This window comes from Ochotona princeps, chromosome 31 (genome assembly GCF_030435755.1).
Source record: "Ochotona princeps isolate mOchPri1 chromosome 31, mOchPri1.hap1, whole genome shotgun sequence".
Classification (NCBI taxonomy): domain Eukaryota; kingdom Metazoa; phylum Chordata; class Mammalia; order Lagomorpha; family Ochotonidae; genus Ochotona; species Ochotona princeps.
In genome coordinates this window covers 9,464,973-9,487,781 of record NC_080862.1, presented here as the reverse complement: position 1 = coordinate 9,487,781, position 22,809 = coordinate 9,464,973, and the positions used below count along the sequence as shown (strand labels likewise).

General features: G+C 40.0%; 1 protein-coding gene across 1 annotated transcript; it reads right to left on the bottom strand.

Moving 5' to 3' along the window:
- Window positions 1–2,878: 2,878 nt before the first annotated feature.
- LOC131478370 (prorelaxin-like) lies at window positions 2,879–4,174 on the bottom strand. Its single transcript, XM_058657322.1, has 2 exons — window positions 3,955–4,174; window positions 2,879–3,245 (listed from the first exon to the last, which is right to left on the bottom strand). The coding sequence occupies exons 1-2, from the start codon at window positions 4,169–4,171 to the stop codon at window positions 2,899–2,901; spliced, it is 564 nt and encodes a 187-aa protein (XP_058513305.1). The 5' UTR covers window positions 4,172–4,174; the 3' UTR covers window positions 2,879–2,898.
- Between the last annotated feature and the right edge of the window lie 18,635 nt (window positions 4,175–22,809).

Below are 22,809 nucleotides of genomic sequence, written 5' to 3'. Positions count from 1 at the left end.
TATAGACAATGGTAGAGAGCCGAGCATCCTATTGTCAAGATATATTTAACAGTTTCATTGGAAGTCCATCTTTTATTTGGGAATAGAGATGCATACAGCATTTGTATCTTCACTTCTCAGTATGCTTATACTTAAGATTTATTGACAATAACAGTGTATCAATATTTGTCCATTGAAGCAAATGTAGCACACTAATGGGAGAGAATAAGAGAAAACTGTTAGTGTGGTAAGATGAGAGAGCATATAGGATATCTCTACACTTTCTATCGTGTTTTTCTGTTTCCTGTGCTTTAAAAAACTGACCTTATTAATGTAGAAATCAAAATAACTCTTTCCATCAGAATAAAAGAAACAAAGATGCATTTTTAAAAGAAAAACAGTGTGTCCACATGGATAGCTGATGATGCTGGGGCTGGAAATCCGTTTCCTATGCTACTGAATTCTAGAGTTATCTTTGTTCCCTGACATTTTTTAGATACAGCATCGTGTGTAGTTAATTTTATGATGAAGAGTTATAGATCAACATGAATGTCTTTTAAAGGGTAATTATAGCAGGAAAGAGCATCAAAGTGCACTGATACGAAAACTGTCCCAATCTCCTGTTCTAGAAACATCTCCTTGACCAGCTCACTTCTTGAGGCTGTAGAACTAGATAGAATGTATGCTTTGCATGTGTTAGTGTCCATGTGACATAGTTCTAGTCTGTGAACCACTGTAAGTGTTGGAGCCCCCAACAAAGCCTTTGTAACGGAGCACTAGACTCTCTCGCTTTGGCAATGCACACTAAGGAAGGCAAGCTAAGCAACCGTCTCGGGACTGTGTGTGAGGTGGAGAATGCACAAAGGGGGATCTGTTGTCCAAGAATGGTTGACTAGAGAAGAGAAGCCTGCCTTCATCATTCATAAACTAAGGACCATTGGAGGCTTATTCCAGGAACAGTGCCTCTAAGACAATGTTCTAGAATAGTCTGTGATTGACAAAGAAAACAATTCTGATACATGTCTGTAGAACAGCAAAAGAGAGAGAGAGAGAATCCAGCTACATTTCTCCAAACTTTTATTTAGATTTTAAGTGTGAAAGCATTAGTTATTTAAAAAGTAATACCTGATTGTTCATGGTAGATGGTTAACCAGATTGTCTTTGAAACACTCTAAAAGTGGTCATATTTTTGGAGGCAGGAAATATGGATTCTAGATTCTAATTCCAGTACTGTTGCCTGTTAGGATTTTGTGGAGTAGTAAATGTGAGATGTTTCCCAGAACAGGATCTGAAGAATACGCCTGGGAATGCCCCTTTACGCTAGCTGGGAGGAAAATTTTCTAGTCCTTTCATGAGTTGAAATTTCCAGTTACACATTAAACATTGGGCTCTATCCAAGGTAGCTAATGCTCGCTCAGCCTATACACTCATCTCTGAAGCTTTACAAAGCATCCCTGGTGAAGACTTAATAGATCTTAGATGTTCAGGTATGATTGGTCATATGTGAGAATTTGACATTTGTAAATTGTCTTCTTAATCCCTAAATTCTGTTTGCAGATATTTGGTGGAAATTAACGTTGCATTTACATGCTTTCTTCTGTAAATGCTGACATGAAATGTATATCTACCGAAAGCTTAAAAACTGGCTAAAGACAAAGATGGTAACTTCTAATTTTCAGATTTTTAACAATCTTCAGGCCATTTCATAGTTATTTTGCATACAGAAGTTATTAATAAGTTATAAAATATTGACCATAAACTAAATTTCCTTACTAAGTCAGTTCTTTGTTAAAATTATATATTCTCGGGGCCTGGCACAGTAGCCTAGTGGCTAACTCCTCAATTTACATGCACTGGGATCCCATATGGCCGCCAGTTTGAATTCCGGCGGGTCTGCTTCCCATCCAGCTCCCTGCTTGTGGCCTGGGAAAGCAGTCAAGGACGGCCCAAAGCCTTGGGACCCTGCACCCTTGTGGGAGACCCGGAAGAGGCTTTTAACTCCTGGCTTTGGATTGGCTCAGCTCTGGCCGTTGCGGCCGCCTGGGGAGTGAACCATTGGACAGAAGATCTTCCTCTCTCTCTCTCCTTCTCTGTATATCTGCCTTTCCAATAAAAATAAATAAATATTTTTAAAATTACATATTATTTTCTATATTTGCCTATTCACATTTTCTTCTTAAAAACTTATTTTAGTTTCTTGGAAGCAAAAGCTGAATATAGAACCCCTGTTTGGAAATTAATTTATTGTGTGTGGTTTGAGGGACAGCTATTTTGTTATATTTTAAGTTAAAATGTAAAGCAGTTTTTTTCTTTTTCAAATTAGTATTAGTTTCAATGACACACTTTTGTAAGTATGTCAATTCCTCCCTCTCCATTTCCTCCTCTCTACCTTCATAAAAAGACAGGGGCCAGTGTGGTAGTACGGTGAGTTAAGCTACTCTTTGCGATAGCATCCCTCATCAGAGTGTCAGTTCAAGTTCTGCCTATTCTGATTGAGGCCCAGCTTCCTGATGATGTACCTGGGAAGACAGTAAATGAAGGGCCAGGGGCCTGGGCTCCTGTCACTCACACGGGAGACTTGCATGGAGTTCTCGGCTCCTAACTTCAGTTTGGCCATACCCATTCTGTTGCTGCCATTTGGGGAGTGAACTGGTGGTTGGAAGATCTGCATATCCTCCTCTCCTTTCTCTCTCTCTCTCTCTGTCTCTCTCTCTCTCTCATTCTCTGCCATTCAGGTAAATAAATCCATGAATCTTAAAAAGACAAAGACTTTTTCAGGAAATATTTTACTACACAGCAAATGGAAAAAGTCTTAACCTTAGTAATGATGGCTTATTTTCCATTCATCAGAGTTATCAAAGAAAATGTCTACAAGAATACATGTGAAAATTACATGAAATGTGTACAATTAACTTTATCTCAGCACAATTCAGCAATAAATCTTCTAGTACAACCAAAATTACAGCATTGATCACTGGGTCTTTTACCAATGTCCCTCTTTCTTCGGCGCTGAGTACTCAAGCCCAAGGATTTTAATTCTGAAGGACTGTTATCTTCCACTTGTGCTTGGTCATTAGGAGCCATTTTCTTCCATTCTTCCAAACTAAGACTTAAATTCATCAGTGTAGGTGTGTGTTGTTCAGATAGAACTGATGATGGTTGCTTCGCAGAGAGTGGTGCCTTCAGTTCCTCTGACAAATTAGGACTGTCTTCCAGTATCATAGTGACATTTTCTGTGTCTTTCTCGATGGAGGATGGCACAGTTTCTGTTAAATTTAAGAAAATAGGGAGGGAAAGAAAAAAAAATATTATTATCAGGAAGTATTGGGAAGACTAAATGTGCTCACACAAATGGAAAGTATTGCCCCAATCTGATTGAACATGGAAAAACACAAGTATTCTAATAGTCACCGTTTACCTACTGATAGCTTAAAGCACCGCAGTCTTACTGTGTTTCTGCTTTATTCTACTCAACCTTCTGTCATCCCTCCTTCTCATCCCTTCACTGCTTTCAATGTAGTAGTTTCACTGTCTAACACTTTCTGAAGTGATGTTGACCATCAGAAATAATCAGTTTGTGCACAAATTTTTTTCCCTCTAGCCCAAGTAATTTTTTTCCATTACTAAGCAGCTGAATTCTGAGAGTAAACTTTGAAAAAAAAGATTACTTATTTTAAGTTATTAAATCATGATGGCAAGTTACTGCTCCAGGATCAAATCTAAAAGCACAATTTATGTTTCATATGTAAAGCTTTCTGTATTTAATTGAGAGCCAGAGTTACTGAAAGAGGAGAGACACAGAGCTTCCATACAATGGTTCACTCCCCAAGTGGCCATAGTGGCCAGGGTTGGGCCAGATGAAAGTCAGAAGTCAGGACCTTCATCCAGGTCTGTTTAACCCCTAATGTCTGTTAATCAGAGAGAAATCCAGGCTCCTTCATCTAGGCAGAGTGACCGAAGGATGAGAATACTCACCTGTTGCTGGTTCCAAACTCAGAAAGGCTCCTGCCTGTCTCTGCCTTTCTCTTCTGAAGTAGGTCATGCCACAGACTTCGATATAGTTTCGGGATAGTTCACGACCACATGCTTTAATCACATGATCCAGCCATGCATCATCACCCCTGGCTGATCTGCAAAGGTGGCCCTGTGGCAACCAGATTCCTAGAAGGTAGAACAAGAGGAGGCTAGGCATTATAGGCTGGGGTCTCCTCCTCCAAGCTTTTCTGCTTGCTTTGGGAGGTGCCAGGAATTGTGGTTACTGACTTGGTCCTCAGGATGCATGCTCTACCAGGCTTTATATCCCTTGGGCGATCGCTGAGTCACTGGTGCAGGCCCCACCCCTTGCCCCACCCACCTCCACACAGTTTGGTCCCTTGGCTCCAGTTCATGATCTCTATCTTCGCTCCTTTTCCCCATTCTTCTGTCCTTATCTTTTTGGTATTTTTTTTTTCTTTTCTCACCCTCTCAAATCATTTTGTATACCTATGTAAGACATCCTACATTTGAAGGCATTTTTTTTTTATCACGGAACAAGATGTGGCCATTACAATAAATTACATCAAGACAAAAATAAATTTGAGATCACTCATCTGCGAATTCAGTTATCCAGTGTACACGTTTAATCACATAACCTAAGCCAGACTACTAAAATCAGATTAATGGAATGTCTGTTTTAGCGATCCACAAGTTTTTCTGTCAATTGGTAAATTGTTGACAAGAGAGCTAATTGATTACAATCTGACTCCTGGTAAAACTATTAAAATTGTCAATAACATTTTAGATTTGTGTAAAACTTACAGTTAACTTTCCCAATTGAAATTTCCTCCGTCTCCTGAGGGAGACAAGTTGATTCTAGTCAGATGAGTTTTTTAATTTGAAATTATGTTTTATATTGTGAAAGATCAGAGAAAGAGATCCAAAAAAGGAAAGAAAGAAAAGTAAAATCCCATAATTCCAGAAATAGTTCTAATACTAGGTTACAACACAAATTTATATATGTGTGTGTGCATATATATATATGGATTTATATGGATATATGTATATACACAGACATATATCCATTTATTTTTCTGCTTTTCATTTTTAAAAGGAACTTAATAGATTGTTAGAATCACAGTAAATGCATGATCAATATTTCAACACTTTTCTAATTTTGTTAAGACATTTTTAAAGTTTGTTCTTTAATTTTTTCACTTGAAAGTCAAAATTCAGAGAGAGGGCTAGCAGATAGAGGTCTCACTCTCCTGTTGCCACAGTAACCAGACATGAGCCAGTCCAAAGCCAGGAACTAGGAACTTCGGGGTCTCCCACACGAGTACAGGGGTCCAAGGGCTTGGACCCATCCTCTGCTGCTTTTTCAGGCCATCTGCAGGGAGCTGGACATAAACCAGTGCCCATATGGTATGCCAGCACCACAGGCAAAGAATTAGCCAGCTACACCACTGTGCTGGCCCCACTGAAAGATTATTGTAACATCATTTAATTTAACTTTAAAACAATCTAGTGCGGTTTTTGAGGTAATACGCTCACTAAGCAATGTTTCCGGTCATACGTTAAATATTGAAGTGCAAGTATATTTGTTATAGGCATGGAGCACCAGTTCTTCAAACTGGAAAAAGTGAATCGAAGGAGCAGAGACAGCATGTGTAGGCAAGGGAGATTTAGTATAGCATGTGAAGTTTACTTCACGAAGAGACATGGGAGCAGACCCCTGATTTGAGTTCAGGTCCGCAAAGTCCGTACCAGAAGACTCCAGGAGCATTCCTGTGCAAAGAAATTCATGGCCAAGATGAATTTTGACTGTCAATTTCTGGTCAAATTTTTAGAGAGGGGTGAGGGGACATTATCCAGGAGTTCCTGGTACAAGTTTGAGGTGGGGAGATATTGCCAGGGACATGTTGTCTAGAGGTGTTATGATAACAATACCACATATGTTACTCAAGATTAGCTTTGGCTGATCTGGCCCTGGGTTTGGCTGGGTTGGTCTTTGATCTTCTGGATACAAGCAGCTAGCTAGTTTCTGTAAGCAAGGAATTTTAGTTTAAGCAAGTAAAGCTGTATTAACTTTATCAGTTTGAATTTTTCTCTTGCTGTTTTTCTCAGATCCCGGCTGCCTCTTGCCTCAGCTCCATTTCTAAAGAGAATTTATTTGCTTTTGTTCATCATCCACTAGAATAACTTCAGCTCTACCAGGGATATGGGAGAGTAGGCGGAAGTTAGGATAGCTTTGAAACAAAGTAATAATAATCTCTTAGTGACTAATGCAGCAATGGAGTAAATTAATTCTAATTTCTAGGTTACTGTTAATTGTCAGGGCCACATCAGCATTATTCAAGTAATGTATTGTTAATTCTTAAAAAAAAAAAAAAAAGAACTGACCAAAGCTATGGGATGAATAGAGGCAATGCTTTTATTTAAACTGATTTTCACTAAGATAAAGCAATTTGGGAAACGATTATGGAAACTGAAGCTTGAAAGTATTCCTGTGGTTCCAGTGTAATAGCCTAGCGGCCAAAGTCCTTGCTTTGCACACTCTAGGATCCCATTTGGGCGCCAGCTTTAATTCTGGCGGCCCCACTTCCCATCCAGCTCCCTGCCTATGGCCTGGGAAAGCAGTCCAGGGCAACCCAAAGCCTTGGGACCCCATACCCGCATGGGAGGCCAGATGGGCACTGGCTTCAGATGGGCACAGCTCCGGCCATTGCAACCACTTGGGGAGTGAATCAACGGATGTAAGATCTTCTTCTCTGTCTCTCCTTCTTCTCTCTGTATATCTGACTTTCCAATAAAAATAAATAAATATTTTTAAAGTATTCTTGTGAGTACACAGTCCTTGAAAAAATAACTCATTTTCAGGTTTGTCCTCTGGATAATTCACTGAAAAATATAAATTTCCAAGAATATTTCATTTTTTTTTAACTTGGCCTAAGTGGTTTTATAGAGTTCTCACAACTACGCGACCTTTCCATCTTACAGAGAGGAAGCAAATTAAAAGTGAGCATTATGAAATCCAGATATACAAAGACGATAGAAACCTAGCCACCTGCCCCACCATCCACCTTTCAGAGGAGATTCATTAGCAAGAAGCTGATACTGGGAATCAGAAATCAAGTTTTGATGTGGTGTGCTCAACTGCAAGGCCAAATTCAGGCTCTTGATACGCAGACACTCTTTGAAATCAATCCTACTGTTTTTTTTTTCAGACTGCATGTATTTGGTACAAAAGTAATATTTATTGGAGAACCTTAAAAGTTGTTAATATGCACATGGGTGTGTGCCTATCTTCAATGAAAATTCATTTAAAGTCATGTTTTTGGAGAACTGTATGTTCAGTTCAGTTCACCTGTGTGTAACGATAGCGTTATGTGTAAGTGATTATACATAAACATGATCAGTTTCAATAGCCTAACAAACAAACAAAAAAAAGAGGACATGTAGCAATCCAGTGCAACTTGAGCCAGTACCTGCTACAGATATGTACGTACCAGATGTGAACCTAGTCTGCAGTCAGTGCTTGATAGGCAAATGTGGAAACCACAACCTTTATAGACAAAAATGAAAAGAGTTCATGTTATTAACAAAAATTTTAAGGGAAAAACAAAAAAATGTGTCCATGCATATAGATGACAGGTGCTGAAGATGGAACTCCAACTCATTGTGCTCCAAAGCCCCTTCGGTATACTTTGGATCCAGTTTCAGTTGAAGTTAATTTGAACAGTAAATGTTAAAGAGATACTTGAAAAAAAATACCCACTTACCTCTATGTTTTTTTCTTAAATCTCAATGAAATATACAGAAATAAAAATAGAACTAACTCAGCGCCAGTTATCATTAGGCTCCATGGGTATGGATTCCTTGCTGTTGACAAATCAGAGAAAATAAAGAAAATTTTGTAGGAAACACAAAAGCTAGGGGAAAAGAGTAGTAGCAAAACATAAAAAAAGAACAGACTTGTGATCTTTCTTAGAATTGTTGGCCTGTCTTGACTGGATGCAGTAGCAGCTGGAAGGTAGTTCCGGCACAAGACCACGAGCAGGAGAAGTCAGTAGAGGCCGTAGAACTTCAGCCATCCGCTGCTTGGAACAAACCAGGAAGGGTGCTCTATGAAATGGAGATCCCAAAAGAGAAGCAAATGGGCAACGCCCTGTTTTTCGTTTGGTAATAATGGTAAGTACAGGGCCTGGCATGGTAGCCTAGTGGCTAAATTCTTCGCCTTGCATATTCCAGGATCCCATACGAGTACTTGTTTCTGTCCCAGCTACTCCACTTCCAGTCTAACTCCTGGCTTGTGGCCTGGGGAAGCAGTAGAGTCTCCCTGCACCCTCATGGGAGACCTGGAAAAGCTCCTGGTTCCGAATTGGATCAGCTCAGCTGCGGCCATTGCGGCCACTTGGGGAGTGAACCAGCAGATGAAAGATCTTTCTGTCTCTCCTTCTCTCTGTAAAATCTGCCTTTCCAATAAAATAAATAAATCTTAAATAAAATGGTAAGTACATTTTAAAAACATCTCAGGCAAAACTCAATCTTTGCGACTTACCAGTTTTTACAGTCTTCTTCAATCCTATCACACAAGCTGCTCTGTTCTTGAACCCCTTTTTGGGAAGGACCACCAATGTAGCACTACGCACGACTGCATTAGCGCAGTCATCACATGGCCATGTCTCTGACTTCAAGCAGGTACCAACCTGTTCACTGAGGGCAAGACTCCCTAGTCTCAGTGGATCGTTTACTTACTGTGACTGTATGCTAAGCAGACAAGGAGAATTATGTTAGTCGCCGGAAATGTATGAGACAGCAATACTGGGCAAGTGCAGCACCTCAAATTAGATAAAAGCTGCCATTACAATATTTCATAATATTATATAAATACTAAATAGCATATCAATGGTCCCAGAAATGACAGATCTTTTCTCATGGATGTTCCCAACCAAACAGACCCTTTGGTTTTCCACAGGCTTCCAAACCCTAAGTCTAATCCTTATAACCACTGTGGACCTCTCTGTGTCATGTGCCTATGGTGTTTCCTACAGAGGTAGCTGATCTAATCTTTCACTATGGAAATATTGGTCAACCTCAGGGTTTAACCTGGCATCAAAACATTAAGAGGTGAACTGTGGTATAAAGCCTAAAATGCATGACACTTATTACGGGCTAACTTGATATTGTATAAAACCGGGACAACTTCAAATGCCTGGCCAAAAGTCCCTTCTCTACTGTATCCACAGATAAAGTTCCCCAGACAAACAACATTCGTTATCAAAAGAAGCAGGCACAGTGCCTGCTTATCCTTAAGTAGAGAAATTCAGTTCTCTGCTAGTTCACAAAACTATTCAAAGAAGCCAATCACCTCTTCTCATGCTAAACATGTCACCCTACCGTCTTGAGTCTATAAAGCCTGCCTCTTTGGTCTGTTGTCAGTGATAGCGCCCACGTGACTTTGCATGGCAGTCAGTATTCTCTTCACACATACTCTGAGTACATGAAATAAATTGTTGGTCAGTTTTGTCTGTCCCATCACATCAGTTGTTGCATGTTTGGTGGTCTGTGCAAACCTAAGGCAGGAACCCCTCCCTCCCTAACAGGGCCATGAGGGGCTTCCAGCTGTATGGCAAGGCCTGGCGGACGTCCAACCAGTTCAACACAGTTTCACCCCCTTTTGCATGGACACTCAACCAGCCCACTAAGAATTCTGCAATCTATTGAGGCATTGTTGTTTGCCCCTGTTAGATGGCTTTTGCAACTGATGTGAGCTGGGAGTTAATGTTACTGATAATCTCTCAGTGAGTTGAGTGGGGCTTTAGCTACACACAGGAGTAGAATTAAGCCCATGCCATTTCTTGACACCTTATTGTACGCCTATCCATTGCCCTGGAATCTGGCCCAGACATATAGCATGCCTTCTGGGAAATGGCTTGATAAGCTTACCAACTAATGCAAGTGATGAGAGTATGAGCTGAAACTACTATGGCAAATATATATATATAGTTACTGTGACCCTAAAGGTTAATCTGTCCTTACAATTCTTTGCATCATAGAAAATGTAGCTGTTTTAGCCACTTTTATAGCTTTTTGACTAGAGGAATTATAGGGTGATCTTATTAATACCAAAGAAATATGTTTTCGGTTTTTGTTTGACTGTTTATGAGGTTGTAGAGCCTGTAGTTGTGGGGGGGGGGGTTAACATTTGAAACTTTTGTCTTGAATTTTTATGTTTTTTCCTTTGTGACATATTTTTTTTCCTGTTAAGTGATGGATAAACTGTAGAAATAGAAATGTGGTAGGAATGTATTACTGATTAGCAGGTAATTGCATGTGTCTTAGACTTGGAGTCCTGACTGTCGCTCCATTGTTACTACTGAAGAATGAACAATGGCTTGCTTTGAAGAATATGAATACAGTATTTTGCACAATTATCTTTAGGGACACCTGCTTAGCTGTGAAGTACAAGCAGAATGACCAAATGTCTGTGGACACCCACTTAGTCTGAAGTAGAAATAGAACACTTAAATGTTTGTGCAGAAGCTTGTGATGTGGCTGGGTAAATAAAAAAGGACATCTTCTTGAGCTGTTACAGGGGGGGCACTGAGTGACAGTGTCCATGTCTCTTCGCCGACTCCACACATCCTTCTTGAGCTCCAGACTCAGCTGGAACTGACCTTCGGCAAGTGGCGCCCAACATGAGGGCTTGATGAAGATAGGTCTTTTCTCTCTTGCTCTTTGCAATGTGGATAGGACTTCATCCAGGGTGCTGCAGGCCCCCTGACAGAAGGTCATGTTAGAAGGGTGGAATAGTCAGAATGGGTATTGAGAAGCTGTGTACCCTCTGTGCTATAAAAATGGATCAGAGTGCTTCTAGAGAAAGAAGTTTATACGCTGATATTATTAAACATACCTTACAGAAGAAGGGCATTAAAGTTAGTAAGAAGCAATTATTAGGGTTATTACAATTTGTACAAAAAGTTAGCCCATGGTTCCCAAAGGAGAAAACTTAAGATGCACAGACATGGGATCAGGTAGGGAATGACATGAAGAGGTGGTATCAGAGTCATGGGGGTGCTGACATGCCTTGCACAGCCTATGCTATTTGGAAAGTATTGAGACAAGTATAAGACATGGGGACAGATGCATACACCCCATCCTCCCCGACTGCCCCACCTCGGGAACACACTCCCTTGATTGGTCGCAAAAGGGAAACTCAGGCTCTACTTACGGCTCTATAGAAAGTGTCCTTCCTAAAGATGATGTAAAATCTTGTAAAAATGATCGAGAAGGTTTTACAGATGAGGAACATCTTTTAAAACCAGAAATATTTGTATCAGGGGTTAGGGACTGTACAAAAGGGCAGACAGTTGAATTACATGATAGGTGGTCCCTTACTGTTGATGATAAGCCTCCCAGATATTCTTCTAAACTGTGTGAGCCCTTTCCAGCTAGACCAGATCCAGCAAAGATTGGCTTTAGAGGAGCAATACAGCAGGCACATAAGGAAGGTGATTTTTTTTTTCTGTTTTCCTGTATCTATGAATGGGATGAACCTGAATGGGAACCGTTGCCTTATAAACGTATTAAAGAACTAAAGTATGCTGTCTCTGACTATGGACCGAACTCCCCATATACTTTGAATGAAGTGTATCTTATTAAAACTCTTTTAAAAATACTTTGTTTTATTGGAAAGGCAGATGAGATTTACAGAGAGAAGGAGAGACAGAGAGAAAGATCTTACATCCACTGGTTCACTCCCCAAACATAAGCTGAGCTGATCTGAAGCCAGTAGCCAGGAGCTTCTGCCAGGTCTCCCACACAGGTGCAGGGTCCCAAGGCTTTGGGCCACCTTTTACTGTTTCCCAGGCCTTAAGCAGGGAACTGGAAGGGAAGTGGAGCAGTTGGGGCACAAACCAGCACCCATATAGGGTCTCACTGCTTGCAAGGTGAGAATTTAGCCATTGAATGTAAGACCCAAAAACTCCCCTTTACTTACAGTTTTTAAGATTACTGAAGAATGGATTCATTCCATATTTGTCTATTCTGGATGGTCCTTATTTAAGTAACTCTTAATTTGCTTAATATATAGTTAAATGCTAATTAATATTTTTAATGTAAATTTGCCAAATATTGCCCCTTACTCTAGTTTTAGTTCTCAAATGCGTTCACTGAGTCCAAATAAAATGTGCAGTCATTTGCTGCGATATGAACTATATGAGTCAAACAACTGCTTAGTAGAAGTGAGTTGTTGTTAGCTATCAGTTTCATGAAATAGAACTCATCAAGTGATATGGCACATAGAAATGTATAACAGGACAGTTATACAGTGCAAAACAGAATAGTGATAATGGAAAATAGTGAGTGCTTGCTATCTGGCGAATACTTTAGATACCTTATCACATTTTCTTCCTTCTCGGCATTCTTCTGAGCTGAGGAATCTTGGTAACTCCGAACTAGGGCAACAGAAATGGAGGGAACAAGTGTCAGTTACACTTTCAGGGTTGGGGCGTGAGGGAGTAAAGAATCAAGCTGAGAATGCCTTGTTTGCCTCGCTCAGGCTCTTAACCCTTGAGAAGTTTCTTGACAGATCTAATAAACATGGTTTTACGCACACAGCATCATGTGCTGAAGCCCGAGACTTCAGACATCAAATTCAGTTCTGCAAACTGAAGGGCTGGCTCCACTTACAGCCTACAAAGCAGGCAACAATCAGAGATAGGTATTACTTCTGATTGTTTTAAAATGAACCATAGTTTGCATTTTTAAAAACATGGACTTTGTTTTGTAGAGCAGCTTCAGGTTCAAGCAAAATGAACCAGAAGGTACAGCCTTCCCTAAAAGAAGCAAGCCTTTCATTATCAATATACCTCTATGTAAGTGGTCCAGATGTTACTGGACCATGGCCACTGACACATGACTATCCCCAGAGGCCAACATTTACATTAGGGTTCCCTCTTAGTGTACTGTCTTCTGTGGCTTTGAGCAACTGTGTACCAAGTCTCTACCATTACATGCAAAACACTGTCACTTTTTATGGTTTACTTTTACTTGAAAGATAGAGTTCCACAGAGAGAAGGAAAGACAGAGAGAAAGATCTTCCCTCCGCTGGTTCACTCTCCAAACACCGACAACTGTGTTGATCCAAAGCCAGAAACCAGAAGCTTCTTCCACGTCTCCCATGCAGGTGCAGGGTCCCAAGGCTTTGGGTCATCTTCTACTGTTTTCCCAGGTCATAAGCAGGGAAAAGAATGGGGAGTCAAGCAGCCAGGATATGAACCTGTGCCCATTGGGATGCCAGGGCCACAGCACTGACCTTGGAAATTCTTAATTTTAATGAAATCTAACTTATTAATTATTTCTTTCATGGATCAGGCTTTTAGTTTCATATTGAAGAATATCAATAAGTTCAAAGTCATCTAAATTCTTCTGTTTTATTATTTCAAGTTACTTTTTCATTGCTCATGTTCATTTTTATGTTAGTCTTTGTGAAGGATGTTTGGTTGTGTCTGCATCATTTTTGGCATGTATAGTTTGCTCCAACCGTTTCTTAGGAGTCAGCCTTTTCTCAATCTGTTTGATTTGCTCCTTTATCAAAGAACAATTGACTAAATTTATTTGTTTCTAACTGTGGGTTCCCATTTTGTTTCGTAGTCTTCATATTCTTTCACCAACACCATGCTGTCTTGATTACTATGGCTTTACAGAAAATCTTAGTGTTTGGGTTGTATCAGTTAATTCAATTTGTTCTTCCTTTTCTGTATTATGTTTGCTGTTCTGGGTATGCTTCCTCTTTAAGTAAACCTTGTGGGTTGTGGCGTAGTGTGTTAAACTGCTGCTTTTGATACTAGCCTCCCATATATCAGAGCTGTATGTTACTATAGATTTTTGTTTATTTTAATTTTTTATTACTATTATCATTTTATGAGACAGTTCCATAGGCCTTGTTTCTTTACCCTCACCCCTAATCTCCTCCCCCTAGAGTTCCCCTATTATTATTATTACTATAATATTATTTTTCATATACAGTCATATATCCATCATTGTGAGTATGTACAGTGGCAGAGAATCCAGTATCCTATTGTCAAGATATAGTAAACAGTTTCATTGGGAGTCCATCTTTGATCTGGAATTAGAGATGTATACTGCATTGTATCCTCACACCTGAATATGATATTCTTCATTACACAGTTACCATACATCCCCTCAAGTGAAAAGCCACAATACAAAATCAACAACAGCAAGAAAAATAGAAATTTACAACGCCATGAAATTCTCAAGAAGTTTTGATAGTTCAACAGTCCTGAATTGAAGTCGATCTCGCCACTCCAATCACAATGAGATCTCTCAAGAATCCACTGGCTGCTATAGTCCACCTTAGAGTCTCTGTCTGCCCAGATATTCACTGTTGACGCTTAGTTGGAGTAGTTGATCAATTTACTCTGTCCTCCTTCCTCTGCCATGGTGCCAGGTGTCCTCTGGAGGCTCCATTGTACTGCCGTATCCTCCGTGTGCACCTGGATATGCTGTGACAACTCCATCTGAGCCACTGAGGAGGCCCAGCTCTGACACATGCACTCCACGGTCAGACCATGGAATCTGTAATTCTCTCCATGGTTGGGGTTCTGAGTCCATTGGTTCAGTTGGTAGGGAATCGCCAAAGAAACCTCATCTGAGGTCATCCCAGAACTGATTCTTGTGTGTGCTTGCCAGTACAGGGTCTGGCAGAGTCTGTCACCCAAATCAGCCTGCGCACACACTGGTAGTTGCAACTGCTGGGTCAGTTCTGTCTCCAGCCCCGTGTTTTAACAAACCAAAGGATGTTGGAGTACAGCCCGATCCTGCCCACCACATACTCAGCCGTCACACAAATCAGTGGGAGCTGCAGCCTAGTAGGAGCGACCCACAATAACCCCCACCAGGCCTACCCCCTACCCTGGTTCCCATGCTTGCCAGTATGTATAGCTGACTGGTCTTGTTTGTCCCATATCCCATTTGGATCTCATACATGTCATTGTGCAATGTACAATGCACATAGTACATTGAAGCCCAGTTCATCCCAACCAGCCCAATATCCAGTCCACACTGGTGCCAGCAGGTGCCACCATCTGTCTAGCCATGCCTGTGCCTGACAGAATTTGCCACCCCAAACCCCGCCAGCATCTGCCAGCTGATGTTGCATCAAAGCCTAACCCACCTACACCTACTCTGGTTTATGCATGTACCAGAAGGAGCAGTCAGCCCAGCTTTGCCTGTCCCTGATCCAGCTCACATATAGGCCATCAGATGTTGTGGCCCTGCCCAACCTGGTCTACCCGCAATCTCAGGTCTCATACTCACCAATGGGAGTAGTGGTCCAGTAGGGAGAGTCCAACAGCCCCCCCATTGGATCCGTCCCCAGTACACCCGGGTTTCACATGTGCTGGTTGGGTGATGTGACCCAGTTTGGCATAGCCTACCCCACCTCAGCATTTGCCAGTGGGTGCTGTAGCCTGACCAGGCCTGGTCCACCCCTATTCTTTTTGTTCAAGATTGCTTTGGCTATTTGGGGTCTTAGATGATTTCACTTCAATGAAGGATTGTAATTGCTTTTTTTTTCAACTAAGTATTACATTGGTATTTTGAAATGGATTAGAATTTTGAAATAGGAACTACTATGTCTTGTGGTTACAAAAATTTATCCCTTTTTTTGCTATAAAATGCTTTATTTATTTATTTATTTAATGATACAGTTCTGTAGGCTCTGCAATTTCTCCTCTTCCCTCTGCAAGTTCCCGGCTGTACCACGGGTTTCCCCTGTGTTGCTACCATATATATATATATATATATATATATATATATATATATATATAAAAAAAATAGTCCTTATACATGTTATATATAATAGTCCTTATATATATTATATATATAATATTCCTTCATAAGCAGTCATATGTCCATAAATATGCTGTTTAATTGTATCCTGACATTGTAAGTATGGACAATGGCAGAGAGCCCAACATTCTATGGTCAAGATATATTTAACAGTTTCACTGGGAGTTCGTCTTTGATTTGGAAGTAGGGATGCATACTGCATTGTATCTTCACAACTGAATATGATAGTCTCTGTTACACAGTTACTATACATCGCCTTAAATGAAAAGCCATAAAACAAAATGAACAACAGTGAGGGAAAAAATATTTTTACAACAACATGCAGTAAAGTAATATGCTACTGAATGACTAATGTTTTGAAGAAGAAATGAAAAAGAAAAGCCCCAGCCGTTGTGGCTACTCGGGGAGTAAATCAGCAGATGAAAAATCTTCCTCTCCATCTCTCCTCCCCTCTATATATTTGCCTTTCCAATAAAAACAAATAAATCTTAAACATATTTATGTTGTTTTGATTGTGAAATGATTCCAAATTTATAGGAAAGTTGCAAGGATAAGACAAAGAGAGTTTTTTCCCCCAGAATATTTTAAGATAAGCTGACAGCAGAGCATCATCCACTCATCCTTGAATGCATGAATGTATCTTTCCTCCCCACCCCTCAAAATGGGCAAAACCTCATATAATCATTAAACTCAGAAAGTAACATTCATATCCTAATTCCCTCACTGGTTTAAGGCTTTGACATTTATCCTCATGACATCCTTTTGAACACAAAGATTTGATTCAGAATAATGTGCTCCATTTCCTTACGTGTCTTTTTATTCTCTTTGCATCTGCAGCGATCCTCTGTCTTGCTGTCTCTCCCATAACCTTGACAACTTTGATGAGTCAAGCCTATTGTTGTATAATATGTATGTCCCTCATTAGCTACGTCTGATGTCTTCTCAGGCATATGCATTTTGGACAGGACTATTCTGGAACTGGGTTTATGATGTTTGATTGCAAAATTTTCTCAGCTAGCACATAATTTTGATTTGTCCCAAAACCAATGATGTGCATTTAAGAGTATGTCTACCAGACCACACACCCAAAAAATTATTCTCTTTTTCTGTTTCATAATGAATATGCATTTTGTGGAGATTTATAGATATAGCTATACAGACATATATTACTGCATGCTTAAAATGTGTACGTATTAAATATATAAATATATTTAATATACATATAAATTAATGGTAATATATATTACATTATATATAATTAATCAAAATAGTTTATATAAAATTAAAATAGTTTATATAAAATTTCATATAGAAATAATTTCATTTTACTAAAAATCAGTTTCATATTACATATCATATATTTTATATGAAAGTATCATTATAAAATTATATAATATATATAAATTACATGCAATATATAATGGTAGAAAATATTAATTAAAACAACAATATAATTAATATGCATTAATAATATATAAATATATAACATACTAAAATATAGTATTTAAACTATGTAATACATATTCCCACATGTTTAAAATTCCATTAAATGATGATATCAACAAATGACAAGTGGGAAATAATAACAAGGAATGAAAGAAATAAGCAAACAAGAATTTTTTTTTAAACTACTGTTTCTCAGGTGTACAAACAAAGCTATGCACAATAATCTAATCCAAAAGTGTTACTTTTGCATTGACAGATTACAATTTTTTTGTATTCTATATATGTTACCACAGATTAGGGAAAGTATATGATATTTGGTTTTTTTGGTCTGGCTTATTTCACTAAGCATAATGATTTCCAGTTGCATCCTTTTAGTTGCAAATAGATGAGTAGTATTCCATAGTGTATATGCGATACATTTCCTTTATCTAGTCGTTCATTGATGGACACTGAATTTATTCCATTTCTTATCTATTGTGAATTGAGCTGCTATAAACATGGGGTACAGTAGCTCTCTCATATGCTAATTTCATTTCTTGAGGGTAAATTCCCAGTAGTGGATGGCTGGGTTGTATGGTAGATCTATTTTCAGAAACCTGAGAAGTCTCCATACCATCTTTCATAACAGTTGCACTAGTTTACGTACCCACCCATGATGGATCAAAGTACTTCCCTCCCCACCCCCAACATCATCGCCAGCAATTTTTTGTTTTTGATTTTCAGATGATAGCCAATAATGTTTTGATGTAGTCTTGTTTGGACTGATTCTTATTGGAGACCTTTCACCTTTCTGTTCTTGAACATTTGTATCTTTTCTCAAAGTCGGAATGTTTTAACCCATTACTTTTGAATTGGTCTTCCTGATACTTGCGTTCTGTTTCTTCAATTCCCATAATTTAAACATTCATTGTTTTGATGCTGCCCCATAAACAGACAAGCATTTTTCATTCTTTTTCTTTCCTATTCCTTTGAGTATATATTTGTAAATAACCTGTCCTCAGGTTCACAACTTCTTTGCTATGTTTTGTCAGTTCTGCTTTGACATTCCGTGTTGCATTATTTTCATCTTACTCATTGTATTTTCCAGGTCTAAAAGTTTTATTTGTTTTTGTTTTGTTTTTAAAATTGAAGTTCAACGAGCTTCCCTAAAGTAACTCTTTCAAATTCCTCATCAAACAGTTCACTGTTGGGGTAGGGAAGAGGGAAACTGCTGTGTTCTTTTGGTTGGGATATGTATCCTTGGTTTTTTTTTTTTTTTTTTTTGGTTCCCTGTTGCCTTACTTTGATGTCTGTACATTTAATGAGACAGTCATTCTTTCAGATTTTTATGGACAAATATCTCCATCATAAAACTGCAAGGGCATTGGCTAAATAGGGTTTGGTGATTCTGGCACTAATAAGGGTACAACTGTGTGATCGCCATGCAGTTCTGTCAGATGGGGTTAGTATTGACGAAGCTTATAGAGACACCCAGCCATAAGTTCTCTGAGTGCTTGTAGTAGTAACAAGGGTTGTTAAAGTTTTCTATTATTAAAGTTGTCCCAAGTGCTTCGTTTCCCACCGTAGAAGTAATAACTGGGGAGTGGAGCTGGGCACTGACTCCAGTTGGCAGGCTCTTTTGCAATAATGTTGATTTTAGTGTCTGGGAAGTGCCAGCCATCGGCTAGCTGGTGGAGGTGAGATTTGAAACAGGGATACACAGTATGGGATTATATCCTGAGGCAGCAATAGTACCCAGGTCCAAGAGTAGACATCTGACTGCCATGTTGACAGTGGCACAGGATCTGAGAATAACAGCACAACTGTGTGTGCATATTTAAAATTACAGAGGCTATGGATTTGGGACAGGATTTCCTCTAAGGTAGCTGACCTGATGTTCAGAGAATGTGAAGGGAGTCCTAAAGTAGCCCACTGCAGTTGGTTCATATATGATCAAGGCAGGATAGTCAAGAGCAGAGGTCTTTACTGTGGACGTTTGGGGCAGCTGTAGATGGGGATTAGGACGCACACAACTGGGAGATGTGCCAAGGGTGGTGGTGCAGGTAGTCTCTCTCTCCTTCTTCTCTCCCTCTCTCCCCCCACCTCTCTCCCTCCTCTCTTTCTCTCCTCTGTCTCTTCACTCTCTATTCTCCCCCCTTGTCTCTCCCTTCTCTCTCTCTCTCTCTCCTCTCTCACTTGTTATCCTCACTCTCTCTCTCTCCTCTGTCACTCTCCCACCTCTTTTTCATTTTTCATCTTTCTCTTCTCTCCCCTCCTCTCTCTCTCTCTCTTCTCTCTCTCTCTGTTTCTCCATCTCTCAGATTCCCATTTGAGAATAGCTTTTATTACCACAACGAAAGCGAAAGTGTTGGTGTCCTCAGCCGACCCACCTTCTAATGAACTTCAGGGTTGGGGGCTGCCTGGCTACCAGAGATAACCTCTGTGGATCTTTTTGCTCATGTGTAGCTGTCCTGGTATCTCAGATGTGCAGACCTTACCACTAATCCTTTCTGTTGAAAATTTTCCATTTTCCTTTGCTCTTTCTTTGGTGTTGCGGATTCTCTGATGGCGATTTGAGCATTCTAGGGCTATTTTGGTTTGTAGGTAGTGATCTACATGTTTTTGTGTGGAGGAAGATAAATCTATGTTTTACTATACCATCTTAGAGTTACTCCTCTCATCGATTTAATTCTTATTTCACTTATATCTTTTACTACTATTTTGTATCCATATTTATATCTCTGTTTACACACATACACACATATATATAACAAATATATATGCTTAGACACATGTATACAGTTTTCAAAAACTTCAGGAAAATTTTTGTCATGAAAAAAGCTGTATATGTTTTCAAATAAATAGGTCATTAAAATAAAATGATGTTTCAACCATGTTTTTCTGCAAACTTTTTTTTTTATTATTTGAAAGAACAACATAGGCTAAGGGAAAGAGAAAGAAAGCAAGCTTCCATCTACTGGTTCACTCCACCTATAATCTCAAAAGCTAAATCTGGACGTAGCTGAGAAGTGTTCTCTCACATGGTGGACAGGGACCCAAGTAGTTGGACTAACTTTTGTTACCACCCAGGTACATAAGCAGGAAGATAGATTGGAAGCGGAGTAGCCAGATTCTGAACTGACACTTTAATATGCAATGCTGATGTTGAAAGTAGTAGCTTAGGGAATAAGGTAAGAACATGTTTAAACAGACGCAGAAACATTAGCTGGGTGAAGCAGAGAGGGCACATCCCAGGAAATAGGAGAGGACAGACGAATGGCAGAGAGGCACCTGGAAACTGATGGACACAGGAAAGCAGTGGAGACAACAGTGTGGTGTTGCAGTGACCAGATATCCCAGCATCATTCAGCAAACAGTGATCTGAACTCCACCGGAAGCCAGAATTCCACCAGCAACCAGGTGGGAAGGGGAATTCTACAGGAACTCAGAAGGTGAACCCAGGCAAAGATCTGCCTGTTCTGCTGGTCTGTTTGATTTGACCAGGAACAGAGACACAGCAGCAGATCTCAAACAGGCAGTGCAGGAGCAGGGTGGATCTCATAGCCCAGTCCCCCAGCAGAGCCGAATCAGGTGCCATCTTTTGTAGGGAGGCAAAGCACACGGGACAGGACTGCATGCACTAATCCAGGAGCAAACTCAGTTTTGGCTCAGTGCATTTCAACGATGCGGCATCCTACAGGTTCTACCCAAAACTGGTACAGGTAGCTCCCAAACCTAATGGCCAGCAGACCCAGAACTCCACCAGTGGCACATCAGACTCCATTTTGTACAGTTGTGGCAAAGCCTGTGAGACTGCAGGGACAACAGTGAGCTGTGCATGAAATGAGCTGGGAGCGAACTCACTGAGCTCAGTGCGTTGCACTGGTCCCACATCAAAAATAATACTGACTTTGGCATCTTATGACTCAAAATAGATCCCTGTGGTCCTTAAACCTAATGACCAGCAGGTTCGGGCAAGATCAGCACCGCCATAATCTACCCATTTAGGCAACCTAATGTCCCCCTGATCCTGGAAACCACTTGAACCAGAAGTGGGAGAAAGGTTGTGCTGACAATGGTGCAGGCTCAGCATGGGATCACAGGAAGAGGAGAGTAGTGAGCCAGGAGCTGGGGCTACAGAAACCTTGGTGGAAGCTTAACACAAGAGCCCGGATCTGAAACTCACAGGAGGAAGTGTGCAAGGAAGGTACAAGAGACTACAAAGAATCATGTACCAACCACAATAAATAAAATTGAATTGAGTATCCGTGGGTTACACAGTTTAGAAACTTGCCCTAAGAAGAATCTGCTAACCAGAAGTACAATGACCAAGAGCAAAAAAAGAGACAAAGGCACAATGAATGTTACTGATGATTTCTCTGCAAAGGAGCAAAAATCTTTGCCAACCTGAGAGTTAACTGAAGAAAACATCGAGAAAATGGGGGATGCAGAATTTTGAAAACTCAGTGTAGGGCCCGGCAGCATGGCCTAGTGGCTAAAGTCCTCGCCTTAAACACACTATCATGTGCTGCCTCGTAGAATATGCATTAACAAGAAAAAGGAACTGGGAGCCAGGAGTGAAAGAAAGACACACTGAAATGGGACATTGCCATCTTTCTTAACTACTAAGCCAAATGCCTGTTCCTTAAATTTACAGGAAAAAAAAAAAAAAAAAAAACCTTGCTATTGTCCTTCCAGAGTCAGGCAGCAGGTTGTATTGAAGAGAATTCTACCAGGGGTTCAAACAACAAGGTTTTAGTACAGAGTACTGTTGATGCATCTAGACTTTTAGGTTAATTATAAAGGGGCTCCATTTTCTCAAATATTTAGTAGAGGATTAGACTAGACTGCTTCTTAAGATCTTTTTTTCCTATTTAATATTACTGACTATCATTTTAGACTCTGTCATTACAACTGTTTTGAGTATTGTAGTCATTGCAGTAATCTTTCCAACGTATCATAACTATCATATCTTTAAGAAACCTTCAGTTTTATCCCCAAACACAGTGCTGTGTAAAACACATCAACTTGATGTAATAAAGGTGTTCAGAGGATTCATGGACATCAATTATTGTGAACAAACATGGATTCCAAACTGCTTTACATGAAAATAAACAGGAGGGCAAGCATGTGGCACATGAAAGACACCACTTGGAATACCCACATCCCAAGCCAGAGTGTCTAACCACTGAGCCATAGCCTCTTCTCTCTCAGCACATGCACTAGCAAAACACCAGGATCAGAAGGCTAGCCAGGGTCTAAGCACAGGCATGCCAATATGGAACGTGGGTGTCTTAGGTAGGATGTTAACAGCTATGTCAAATGCCCACTCCGAGTTGGAATTATTAATGAGCTCAGTCTTCACGAGGACAAGAAGTCAAGACAAATTAACAGCCTGGCAGTAAGTATAGAGAGGATTACAGCAACACAATGCTATGTGAAGTTTTTTTTTTTTAAAGATTTATTCATTTTATTACAGCCAGATATACACAGAGGAGGAGAGACAGAGAGGAAGATCTTCCGTCCGATGATTCACTCCCCAAGTGACTGCAA